General features: G+C 38.9%; 1 protein-coding gene across 10 annotated transcripts in view; it reads right to left on the bottom strand.

The window, feature by feature from the left end:
- Window positions 1-14,102, bottom strand: part of LOC139755542 (amino acid transporter heavy chain SLC3A2-like) — a 123,169-nt gene that overhangs the window by 19,167 nt on the left and 89,900 nt on the right. For all 10 annotated transcript variants that reach the window (XM_071673954.1, XM_071673957.1, XM_071673959.1 and 7 more), the window contains 4 exons: window positions 10,603-10,810; window positions 10,208-10,347; window positions 9,104-9,310; window positions 3,239-3,448 (listed from right to left, as the gene is read on the bottom strand). In XM_071673954.1, the coding sequence (XP_071530055.1) occupies window positions 3,239-3,448; window positions 9,104-9,310; window positions 10,208-10,347; window positions 10,603-10,810 (765 nt within the window). The remainder of the gene's footprint in view (window positions 1-3,238; window positions 3,449-9,103; window positions 9,311-10,207; window positions 10,348-10,602; window positions 10,811-14,102) is intronic.

Raw genomic sequence — 14,102 nt, 5'->3', positions numbered from 1 at the left:
GTTCCCTCCAAAAATTCCCATCAAGGGGTGGCCAGGGCAAAAGAGTCTCCACTTATCCCTGTCATTACATGCCTCCCTTGCATACACTATTCCATGCATTCTTCCACTATTTCTCTCCTTCCAGTGCTCTTCCACCCTATTTGCCCATGTCACAGGTGGCCTTCCATTAACACCAACACTTTTCATTGTATTATCATACACTCTCCTTGTAAACTTACAGTCTCACATTCTTTCCACATGCCCAAACCACCTCAGTGTATTATGTTTCACCCATTCTCTTACTCCACAATTCACTCTCTTTGCATTCCCTGCCATACCACTTCTCTCATACACCTTTAATTTCTTTCTTCATTCCATCTAGTCACATCACATGCTCTTCTCAAATAGCTCATTTCCACAGCCTGGATTCTTGACCTCTAAGACTCATTCCTTGTCCATGTCTCGGATGCACAAGTCAGGGTTGGGAAGACTGTGCTATCCCTTAATCCTCTCTTCACACCCATACTTACACCTCTACCCTTCATTATTCTATTGGTATAAAACAGCTGTTCAAAAGAAAAAACATTACAGCATCTATACAACATTCCATTGCTTTCATGAAGCAAATGTTGTACAGCTGATTATGAGAGGTTCCCAGGATAAAAAGGAACACATGGTTATGCCCAATATGTTTGTTATTGTGGGGATGATTTGTGGTTTTGAAACTGAACTGAGGGAAATGAGTGAGATACAAGTAGAAACTACATATCAGCATTGCTGAGTTTAACCAAGTTAGAGCTTCCTCATTCCAAGACACTGCACATGTCTAAATTAAGAGATGTGCATAGTACAAGAAAGAAAACAAGTTTTAGAATGAGGAGGGAAGAAGTAGTTGAAATAAGAAGAATGAAATAATTAGGATTCTTTTTGTAAAGGTGAAGTTAATCCATCAATGACTACTGCAATGGACTTAATATCAAGGAAGCTATGGATATGGGAATACAGAGAAGTAGAAGAACAAGAAAAAAGAAATTCAAAAAGCCACATTGTCAAATGGTTAGGATATGTAGAGGAATAAAACAAAAAATTCAATGGAACTCCCTGAGAGAGGACTACAGATGAATCACAATGGAGAAAAGATCACTAATACACCTGACACTTAACAAGAAATACCGGTAATCAGAAGGAAGGGATTGGAATTCTAAGTATATGAGAGACTGAGAATGGAGAGTTTCAAAGATTTTGGAGATAGCATTAGTGGAAGCAATGGGGCAATAGACAGAAGGGTTAGGATGGACTCCATTCTTGCAGATGAGCTGCATAAAGGCATGCTTCCATGAAGAAGAAATTGTTTGGAATTTGAGCCAGAGATGAAATAAACTAGTATGGGTCACAGGTAGCTCAGAAACACACTCCCTTACAATTCAAGGAGGTGTCATTTGGGTCATATACCATGGCCAAATGAATCTGGGAATGTACTTGTTAGACCCTGCAAAAGATACATATATAGGAAAGGGCATAGATTCTGGAGGTGGGGAGGAAAACTAAATGTGGAACCCTCCAAAGTAGAATTAAAACAGGATAAGGTAAGAAATGGAATGGCTTAATCTGTGGAGGCGGCTATAGAGTAATCAGGCTGAAGAGAAAAGGAAAGGCAGCATTACAACAGTTACTGGAGATGCTTTTGCTTAAAGACATGAAGATATATCAGTAGAGGAAGAAATCACATCATGCCTGTCTGTACAAAGAACAGCTCTGCAATGATTCCAAGCAGAGATGAAAGTGAGGAGGGAATCATGGGAAGAATAGAACGTCATGGCTCGATACACTCTGTCCCTCATGCAACAGGCATCATAATGGGAGTAATCAAACCATAACTGGGGGAACAAAACTCTGGTTGAAGTAAGAATTTAAGACTTCAAATTAACAAAGATAAACTTGTCATATGTTCAGCACAGTTGGAGGCATCTCGTGCAAGCAAGGCAGTACCCATCCCAAGTAAAGTCCACAAGGATGACTACTAAGCTTTCCTAAAGTGCCTATTCAGATGTGATAAAGATCAAATCATGGTTAGAGGACACTTAATGGGACAGAAATAGTCATATATAGAGGAGGAGCAGACAGATTAAGAAGTAGAATTTGAGTGTCCTGGAATAGTGGTTTTGACAGTTGGGAACTTAAATTAAGTGTTTGATCATTTGTTCCAAATCATTTGTGAGGAAAATGGAAGAATCCTAACTCCATCAGGAGCATCCTGAGTAAAGCTTATCTAATCCTCGTGGTGTACAATGCATTCCCCTGCACTAAGGATCTCAGCACATGGATGAGAAGAGAACAGTGCTCTGTGGCAGAAGATCAAATAATCAAAAGAGTTTCACATTGTTGAAGGAATTGGGAGAATGCTTTTACAGTGCCACTGTATACAGGCAAGGAGGACAAAATGAGTGACTGAATTACAGAGGTTTAAGTATGATGAGTGAACTTGGTAAGATGTATTGTAGAGGAGTGACAGAGAGGTACTCCATTTAGCAATGGAAATTTTGGTGACCTTGCTGAGAAGACGATACTTTCTTTGGGGTGCTGGTTTGAGTGGCTGAAAAGATTTTCTGTTATATCTGGCACGTCTAACTGTAGTAGTTCACACTGTATATCTATAGTCCACTTTTTTTTTCAAAGGCTTTACTTATATCTCTTTGTACAGCTATATAATTCATTCCTTGTCTTTTGAAGATAGCAATTTTTTCTGACAATCACAACAGCAGAGGCTGAGCTTTAGCTCCTACAAAAGCCATAATGATCTGGGTTATGGATGGAACTTGAATGAAAGTGATGGTGATTTGGGTTATACATGGAACTGGGAATAGAAAAATGAAAGAGTTATAGACAAACAGTAAATGCACACTGAACTTCAGTTAATTTTATATAATCCGTGCCTACAATACCTAAATCACTCTCAAAACTTCCATCTCGACGGCTTATACAGTACACAACAAAATCCTAGTGTATAACTGCTGGCAATCCACAACCATACAACCAAGTAGGTTTCACTGCATTTTCCTGTAATCTTTTCCAAATCGACATATTTTTTTCAATATTCAATACATCAAAGATCTGACTACCCTTCACCAATGACTTTGATATTTCATTTCTAATCCTTTATCACAACTCAGTTATTAGTACTATCACAAGGGAGCATGAGGGATCACAATGATATAATCCATACACAGTTACCATATCTAATACTAGGTTTGAAATATACCTGTGAAATCTGCGACAAGCCCAGTTCATCTCCGTAGTAAAGAGTGATGGTTCCTGGGAGGAAAAGCAACAGTATAGATCGGCCAAGTGGGTGATGTTGGGTCACAGCTGCAATGCGCTCCCTCTCAACTCCACCCATGTTCCAATTAATCCATGGTAGTGAAGTGTGGCTATCCCAGTCAGTAGCTGACTTCAGAAGTTCTGGAATCATCTAAATTACACAATTACAAGTTAAATTTCTCACCAAGGAGCACATCACATTTTTCTTGGATAATTCTGAAGGCTAATTCTATGATGGTTTATATCAGCACTGGAAATACACAGAATCACTTTCTATATTTCTATAAATAACCACCTTTCCTGCTTTAGTGAGATAGCATTGGGAAAAAACAATGGCCCTATCTAAACACATCTAATAAATAGGTGTCATGCAAAATATAATGAAAGAAATCAGTAAGTGAAAAAAAATACCCTCATATCAAAACACAAAATCCAACTGGAACCAATGAAAATCAATGCAATCCACTTTCATAATCTTTAAAACAATCTCTGTGGTTTGCCTTTCTAGGTCATAGTAAGAGTCCAATATGATTTTATCTGCAACCTGTTACAAATGACTGAATTCACATTTGCCTTGTCTCAAACACTGCTAGAGTAACATTGCTGTTATGATGCATTACTTCTTTGCTATCATATGAAATTTCTCCTATGCTCATACATCAATTCGTGTACAAATTTATAAATTCATATGTTCTGTCATTCAAGGCACTGTCTGCAGCACTTCTGGAAGTAGTTCATCACCTAAAATAGTACTTTTGTACATCTTTTAATGTTTTTATTTTATTTTTTTTATTATACTTTGTCGCTGTCTCCCGCGTTTGCGAGGTAGCGCAAGGAAACAGACGAAAGAAATGGCCCAACCCCCCCCATACACATGTATATACATACGCCCACACACGCAAATATACATACCTACACAGCTTTCCATGGTTTACCCCAGACGCTTCACATGCCTTGATTCAATCCACTGACAGCACGTCAACCCCGGTATACAACATCGCTCCAATTCACTCTATTCCTTGCCCTCCTTTCACCCTCCTGCATGTTCAGGCCCCGATCACACAAAATCTTTTTCACTCCATCTTTCCACCTCCAATTTGGTCTCCCTCTTCTCCTCGTTCCCTCCACCTCCGACACATCTATCCTCTTGGTCAATCTTTCCTCACTCATTCTCTCCATGTGCCAAAACCACTTCAAAACACCCTCTTCTGCTCTCTCAACCATGCTCTTTTTATTTCCACACATCTCTCTTACCCTTACGTTACTCACTCGATCAAACCACCTCACACCACACATTGTCCTCAAACATCTCATTTCCAGCACATCCATCCTCCTGCGCACAACTCTATCCATAGCCCACGCCTCGCAACCATACAACATTGTTGGAACCACTATTCCTTCAAACATACCCATTTTTGCTTTCCGAGATAATGTTCTCGACTTCCACACATTCTTCAAGGCCCCCAGAATTTTCGCCCCCTCCCCCACCCTATGATCCACTTCCGCTTCCATGGTTCCATCCGCTGCCAGATCCACTCCCAGATATCTAAAACACTTCACTTCCTCCAGTTTTTTTCCATTCAAACTCACCTCCCAATTGACTTGACCCTCAACCCTACTGTACCTAATAACCTTGCTCTTATTCACATTTACTCTTAACTTTCTTCTTCCACACACTTTACCAAACTCAGTCACCAGCTTCTGCAGTTTCTCACATGAATCAGCCACCAGCGCTGTATCATCAGCGAACAACAACTGACTCACTTCCCAAGCTCTCTCATCCCCAACAGACTTCATACTTGCCCCTCTTTCCAAAACTCTTGCATTTACCTCCCTAACAACCCCATCCATAAACAAATTAAACAACCATGGAGACATCACACACCCCTGCCGCAAACCTACATTCACCGAGAACCAATCACTCTCCTCTCTTCCTACACGTACACATGCCTTACATCCTCGATAAAAACTTTTCACTGCTTCTAACAACTTTCCTCCCACACCATATATTCTTAATACCTTCCACAGAGCATCTCTATCAACTCTATCATATGCCTTCTCCAGATCCATAAATGCTACATACAAATCCATTTGCTTTTCTAAGTATTTCTCACATACATTCTTCAAAGCAAACACCTGATCCACACATCCTCTACCACTTCTGAAACCACACTGCTCTTCCCCAATCTGATGCTCTGTACATGCCTTCACCCTCTCAATCAATACCCTCCCATATAATTTACCAGGAATACTCAACAAACTTATACCTCTGTAATTTGAGCACTCACTCTTATCCCCTTTGCCTTTGTACAATGGCACTATGCACGCATTCCGCCAATCCTCAGGCACCTCACCATGAGTCATACATACATTAAATTTAATAAGACTGATAATTCACATACTGCTGTGAAACAGCCAATCACCAATAAAACAACCCACTGTAAAAATATCTGAGGAAAGTTTCTCTTTTCAAAAATCCCCTGTATCTTATTTCTTAACCTGATTTACATTGATAACTGAATGGATACTGTCAGTGTATAGTGCATATGAATGAAGATTTTACTTTTAGACTTGCTGATTAATACTTTAGCTCAAGAGAGGATGAGCCCTCCTGGTTGCCCCTAAGTAAACAAGGCATGTACATCCTGCATTCAGGTACTTGTTAATGCTTACAATGCTTTTTAATTTGTAACACTGTACTTGTCTTATATCATGTTTTGTTGTAAACTTTGCAACTGTTCTGTAATACCATATACACTATACCAACATCATTGTACAGCAAGTTTGCTGAGACGTTTACCATTTCTAGTACATTCATGATTAAAATAATCACCTCTCTGTGATAGTGTATTTTGTCTTACACTGATATTTCTACAAACATTTGTTTAAAAGTAGTTGCTCAATATCAAATGACAAATCATATATCTGATACCAACTTCACCATTATGAAGTTCACAGAGATGCAAACTATCACTAATATTTAAAGGTTTATAATAATTATGAAGTTATGAAGATGTTTTGTGTCTTAATGTTGTTTTCATATAAGCATTTGTTTGTAAATGGCTGCATCTTAATATCATTTAATAGATTACACTGAAAATCTTATACTAACATCTCATTCTTCACTCGTGTGAGGTGCAAGAATGGAGAAAGTGGGTTCAGTAAATTCAATAAGGTGGTATGGTCAATGTTACATGGGAAAGGGTGGTGCATATTCAAACCACATGTGCCAACAGACCTAAAAATGGATTTCTAGTAATTTCACATTGAAGAACTTTTCACTCGAGTCTGTCATTTCCCTACTACTGGAAGCAGAGTGAATCTTAAATGTATAAATAACAGTGTGGTTATGGGAAAGGTAGAGGAAATATGGATCAGAACTTAGCTCTGAAAAATTTGTGTGAGACATACTCATGGAAATAGAAGGATTTGTAAATGACATTCATGGGTCTAAAGACAGTAGTAAAAATGCTGTTGGATGTGCTTTGTGGATGGAAAATTAGTACAAGCATATGGAAAAAATGTTATGAAAAGAGTAAGGCATGTGCGTGAGTAGGAAGAGAAAGGAGTAAAAGAAGTTGCAAGGAAGGTGGTGGTCTGCAGCATTGGTGTGATATCATTATAGCTGTTTAACCTGTTCAAGGACAGGATGTATGTGAATCTAAGGGTTTTGAACAAGTCAGGTCTGCTGTCTGTTCAAGGGCAGTGGGGCCTAGGAGGTGAAAGAACTACCATATGCTGATGACATGGCGCTGGCATTAGATTCATGTGAAAAACTGCAGAAGTTGGTTATTTAGTTTGAGTGTGTGAAAGGAAAAATCTAAAAGTAAATGCAAATATAAGCATGGTACTGGGTTTAGCAGTGGAAAGAGACAAACTTGTTGGAGTGTGAGTGTGAATGGAGAGAACTTGGAAGAGTCGTGTTTTAGATAACTGAAAGTGGAACAGCAGCAAACGGAACCAAAAAAGCTGAAGTGAGCCATGGGGTGGGTGTGGGGAATAAGGTCCTGGGTGCATTGACAAATGTGTGACACCATCTGTGGGGGAAAAGATGGGTATGTTTGAAGATATACTGTAATGGTCTCAAAAGCGTTGTACAGATATAAAGCATAAGCCCTACTGACAGAGTATTCGAGAGGGTGACTGGGTAGGAAATGATATGTTTCAGGACAATATATGGTATGAGATGGACTTAATAAGAAATAACAAGGTAAGAGAGGTATAGGAGTGAAAGGAGTATGTATAACTGTACTGAAAAGGGTGTGCTAAATTGGTTTGGACAAATAAAGAGAGTGAGTGAGCTCCCAATGCCCATCTAGCCTGTCAGTTACATCAACAAAAGTACTTGTACTGCCCAGACAATTTCTATGGTATGACTCATATACAGACAGATAGCAAGGTGTAGCAGATTAGCCTTAGTATCTGCTATTTCATTATCAATGATAATGAAATGTCCAGAACATCAGCAGAATCCTATGCCTTATGCTCTACACAGATTCTGGACTTTCTTGACAATGAGATGTATTGAGGTATAAGGTGATGTAGTTTTGAGTGGATTCTGGGAATTGAAGTAGAAGTAGATATCTTACTCTACAAGGTTGATTAATCAAAAAGTAAAACACAGCCTTAGAACTACTCTCATAGCTACTTATATTCAGAGAGCAGAAATATCTATCTATATCTCTGATACTCGTGCCCTCCAGGAACGCCCATCAAGGGGTGGCCACAGCAAAAGAGTCTCCACTTATCCCTGTCTTTACATGCCTCCCTCACATACACCATTCCATGCATTCTTCCACTATTTTTCTCCCTCCAGAGTTCCTTCACCCTATTTGACCATATCACAAGTGGTCTTCCACTCACACCAGCCCCTTTAATTGTACCATCATACACTCCTTGTTAACTCCTAGTCTTGCATTCTTTCCACATGCCCAAACCACCTTAAAACATTGTGTTTCACCCATTCTACCAATCCACAATTCATTCCATTTAAACTCCTTCTGCAGTTTCTCACATGAATCAGCCACCAGCGCTGTATCATCAGCGAACAACAACTGACTCACTTCCCAAGCTCTCTCATCCCCAACAGACTTCATACTTGCCCCTCTTTCCAAAACTCTTGCATTCACCTCCCTAACAACCCCATCCATAAACAAATTAAACAACCATGGAGACATCACACACCCCTGCCGCAAACCTACATTCACTGAGAACCAATCACTTTCCTCTCTTCCTACACGTACACATGCCTTACATCCTTGATAAAAACTTTTCACTGCTTCAAACAACTTGCCTCCCACACCATATGCAGTAATAATCTTCTTAATAATCTTTATATCTCTGGGGATTGGGGAGAAAGAATACTTCCCTCGTATTCTCTGCATGTCGTAGAAGGCGACTAAAAGGGGAGGGAGCAGGGGCTGGAAATCCTCCCCTCTCGTTTTTTTTTTAATTTTCCAAAAGAAGGAACAGAGAACGAGGTCAGGTGAGGATATTCCCTCAGAGGCCCAGTCCTCTGTTCTTAACGCTACCTTGCTAATGCGGGAAATGGCGAATAGTTTGAAAGAAAGAATAATCTTCTGTTATATCCTACTCTTGGAAAGACTGCTTAAACCAAAAGCTTATAAGTTATACATGAACTGGGAGCTAAAACCATTTAAAGCAATAGTAACCATCCAGGCCTAGGAGATGCTACATAGTTATATATGGTATAAACAAAAAGTACTTGAAGCTTTCTTTCAGATTTATAACTAATAGAGGAAATGTCATGCAACTACTCACAAGGGTTCTTGGTATCAAATATTACCTCAGCTGACCCGGTAAGGTTAATGGGAATATCAATGAGGTCCAGTAATTGGAGAACATGGCCAAGGTGAGGAAATTCAGATGACTTCAGATTGTTCAGCAGAGCTACAGGAACCATCATCACTTTGCGCTTTGTTCCATGACTGAACTGGTCCAGTATGTTCCTCCACTGCTGCATGGCTTCCAGAAGTCGAGGATCACCAGTATACTGATCACAAAAACACTTTAAATGTGAAGATGTAACTCAAGAGTATTTTCTAAAGTAAGAAAACCAATTTCTTTGCCAGAGAACACCTGCTCACAAGACAGTCAAGTGCATTTAGGGGAAATAAAGTTTTCTTTGACTGGCATTGAATTATTTCATATACTATATCATTGTTCTACTAGCTACCTGGGTCAGAGGAGTGCAACTTGACAACCACTAAAGTGCTATCTAAAGCAGATGTCACTAACCCTCCTGATACCCAGGCAGGTAGAACGGGTAATATACCTCCTTGGTAGTTGGCTGCCTACATGACAATTATACTCAAAATTGTGTTAATAAACCCTTCTCCCAATTTAAGAAAACCATATTTTTGAAATGCTGCAGATATAGAGAGAAATGATCTAACAGCTCATTTTGAAAACAAATTAATCACAAATATCCCCCAATTTTTTTTAAACAACTTATTTAAAACTGCATTGTGAGCCTCCAAATAAGAATAAAAAGCACCTAGCATCTAGCAGATGTCCTCTGACATGAAAAAACAGAAAAACTGTCTGTCTTGACATAACAATGGATGTGTTAACACATGATAACAAGTGAAGTCCTCTTCAATATCAGAAGAGTGCTTTGCTATGTAATGGTGCACATAATCAAACAAAATATACACTGATCCCATTAACATTCACAATATATTTTGTTTCCCGTTATGTAAATCTAATCTTTAAAACAGGTTTCCAAGGACATAATAGATTTTGGAGATTTTCCTTCCTGTAGGAAAGCATTTCCCATTCTAAAATGGAAGTCAATGGAGAAATGGGTATAAATTTGTGAAATTTTAATTTGAAAACAAAAAATGTAATAAGAAAGGGAACATAGCAAATTACTTTCTTGTATACATACCTTGGTGATGTCAGGAAAGAAAAATCCATCAACCCCAAGTGATAACCAATAATTCAATACTGGGGAGACTTCTACAAGACTTGCTCTATGAATACCTTCTACATTTCCAACTTGATTTAAGTTATTAGAGCTCATGTTAACTGAAAAGTAATAAAACATAAGTCACAAGGAGTCATTTCCACTGGAGTTTCGTACAGCATGCATTTGACCTTTACCAACTTCAGTTATAACAAATATCAAAACATTGTCCAAAAATAGAAATAAAACAATGTCAAATTCTTTAATCATGAAATTAAGCAAGTTATTGAAAAGTTAAAGAGTACAATGCTGAACTAATAATATGAAACTGGTAAGTTGAACTGTCATAAATCTGCAGTGTAAGGGTTAAAACTCACCTGAGGTACTATCCTGGAGAGAACTCAGGGGTATATCCATTAAGAGATACATTCCCTTACGGTGCAGAAGTTTTGTAAGCAGCTGTACATCACTAGAATCCCCCAGCAATGGGTCTACAGCAGTGTAGTTGGTGACAGAAGTGTAGCTGTCCCAATAGTTGTTGGCCTTCAAGATGGAGTTCAACCTCACTGCTTTTATGCCTAAACTCTAAAAATAAAAAAGAACAAAGTGAGACCTATAATTCTATATGACATTTGAGATCCTATATCTAAAGGCTATGATATATGTAGAAAAAAGAAGACTCTGGTCCTTGACCAGCTTCTCTGGTTTCATTTTGTTATGCAGTACAAATCTCCCTTGATTAAGATGCTAAAAAGTATTTTCAATGTAAGCAAAGTTCTCTAGAAAAAAGTTATGCTAAAGGTAATACTTTCAGCTTTGTGGCAAAGTAAAAGAAAACTACTTTACCTTTACTCAAGTGGAGGTTTTATTAAAAATCAATATACTAGTGTATCTTAGATATTCTACAGGTAAAGATGAACCAGTATGCAACATATCCAAGGACTATGCCAATTAAGTCTGAATGTAAATGCACAACAGCTTTCATCACTTCAGTGTTCAAAGAAGACAAGCCTTGAAATCACTTTCAAAATGAATGACAAGGATGAGAGATTACACCAAGTTTCCAAACTCACAAGTTATCAAAAAATATAATGAAGTCTATTTGTTTTGCTTCAACACTTTTCAACCTTAAACTAGTAACTGAACACCTTCAGTCACAAAATATGCAACAAGTTAGCAAAGAGAAAAAACTTGTTCTGTGCAGGGGCCTATAGCAAGAAGGGAGGTTAAAAGGGTAGTAATGAGGATGAAGGAAGGAAAGGCACCTGGAGTGGATGGGATTACAAATGAAATGTTAAAGTATGGAGGAGAAAGTGTGATAAGAGTGACACTGGAGTTCTTTAGTTATGGAGACTCAGTTGCCGGGGCCATCCCTTTGAAGGAGTTCCAATTGAAAAAGGCAACAGAGATATGGATAAATAGATAGCATCTGATATATAATCAAACATGGAAGCAGAAGACTGTGTCCCAAGATTGGGTGAAAGCTATCATTGTTCCTTTATTCAAAGGAAGAGGTGCTAAGGTTTAAGTAGCAATTATAGGGAAATAAGTCAGTTGCCAAGTAGGTATATTACCAGTACAACCAGCCTGGGTATTGGGAGGGTCAGTGATGGCTGCATAGTGAGCCAGCACTTCAGTAGTTGTCTTCTCAAGTTGAACTCCTCTGACCCAAGTAGATGTCTTTCCTTTCTGCCTCATCCATACATGGACTACTGGCACTATGTCCAAAACATTCAATCTTTCTTTTTCATATATAACACTTACCTTACATAGCTCATTCTTCATAACTATAGATTTTTCTGTGGTAAGCACTATGAACAAGCCCAGCCTTTTGGAAAATGGTAGGAGTAGTAGATGGAAGTAGTAGGTAAGAATACTTAGGCAGGAACACTAGGAAGAACCGTTAAGTAGAAGTACTAGGTAGGAACATTAGATAGGAGCATTAGGTAGACTTAAGTAGTCAGTAGGACCAATAGGTAGGTGCCTCTGCAAACACTGTGCTAGAGCTGCTGTCACCAGTGGACTGTTAACGGTGAGGCACTAAAAGCTAAGAAGCGGCACTGAAGTTCACTAGCTATGGTGACTCAATTGGTTGTTTCAGTTAGGAACAGGTGTCAGAGGTATAAAGAGACAGAAATCTGTCAAGCATTCCAGGAATTGTGCATGCAAGTGCTGACTGACAGAATGAAGGAAGTGACTGAATGCAGATTAAGTGAGGAACTTTTAGGGTTTTAGGAAAGGTATGGGATGTGTGGATCAGATTTTTGAGGTAAATGACTGTGGAAAAGTATCTAGTAGAAAGGTTAGAAGAGGTATGCAGCTTTTATGGGTCTGGGGAAAGCATATGGAAAAGCTGAATGGACATTATGGGATGAGCTAAGGATATATGGGGTCGGGGAACAATTGATGGATGGTGTTAAAGCCTTCTATTGAGGAGCAAATGCATGTGTAAGAGTTGATCCTGGGTTGAGAGAAAGTTTCAACATACACATGGGTGTGAGGCAGGCTGAATGATGTCACTGTGGCTTGTTAACATATATACAAATGGAGTGATATGAGAGATGACAGCAAAACTAAAGAAATTGGGTGTAAAGACAGAGTGTGGTGGTGATGTACAGCAGGCTAATGACAAGCCTGTTTGTGGATGATACTGTGTCTTTTGCTGAGAGTGAAGTGAACCTGCAGAAGGTTGCAATGTGTTTTATGATGTGTGTGAGCATGGGCAAATGAAGGTAAATGTGAGTAAAAGCAAAGTTATGGTGTCTGAAAGAAAACAGAAAGAATAGATTTTGCAAAGCACTACAGAGTGAAAGAAGAAAGTGTACTAAAATGTGCTATAGATATGGGGAGAAAGAATGGACGAGGAGACAGAATTCAAGTATTTGCGAGCTATACTGGCTATGATTTATGATATGGAAGGACAGATGAGGGAGAGAGCAGTACAGGGAAGAAGAGTCACTGAGTCCCTTACAAGAATAATGAAGGGGTGAAGTGTAAGTATGGAAGTGAAGAAAAGATTAAAGGACAGAATAGGCCTCCCAACCCTGACCTATGTAACCAAAACATGGACATGGGATGAGTCACAGAGGTCAAGAATCCAGGCTGTGGAAATCAGTTATTTGAGAGGAGCATATGGTTTGAACATATGGAGTGAGGAAAGTAATGTGGGAGTGTATGAAAGATTTGGTTGAGAAGGTGTATGAAAGATTTGGTATGATAGGGAATGCAAAGAAAATGAATTGTGGAGTGGTAAAGTGGGTGAAATGTAATACTTTGAGGTGGTTTGGCATAAGGAAAGAATGCAAGACAAGAAATTTACAAGGAGAGTGTATGACAATTGTATGGCCACCCCTCTGAGTCTGGAGTTCCAGGAGAGAACAGGTGTCAGAGTTGTACATAAACAGATAGATATATGACAATATGATTAAATGGGTTGGTGTGAGAGGAAGACCACCTGTGACATGAAGAAATAAGACTGGAAGAGTACTGGAGGGATAGAAAGGGGGGAAGAATATGTGGAATGGTGTAGGCACAGGAGGTATGTTGGGACAGGGTTAAGTGAAGACTCTTCTGCTGTGGTTACCCCAGTGATGGGAGTTACTGGAGGTAACATGCATCAGAAATATGGATAAAGATGGACAGTTTAGCATCCACCTGTCAAGTGAGGAATGTTTACACTTACACCTTATCTTTCATACATAAAAAATCTGTATTAATCAATCAATATCCTATATATTCCCTAAGGATCATTTTCCCTATGGGTCATTTTCATTCTTTTTCTCCCACAATAATAAGTCCAACCTCTGATTTCAAGTTTTTTGCTTTCTTGTGTATGTGAATATCAATTTTGGGGTCCTTTCCACATTTTTCATATCCC

The sequence above is a fragment of the Panulirus ornatus genome, chromosome 19 (assembly GCF_036320965.1).
Source record: "Panulirus ornatus isolate Po-2019 chromosome 19, ASM3632096v1, whole genome shotgun sequence".
Classification (NCBI taxonomy): Eukaryota; Metazoa; Arthropoda; class Malacostraca; order Decapoda; family Palinuridae; genus Panulirus; species Panulirus ornatus.
This window is presented reverse-complemented; position numbering and strand designations above follow the sequence as displayed.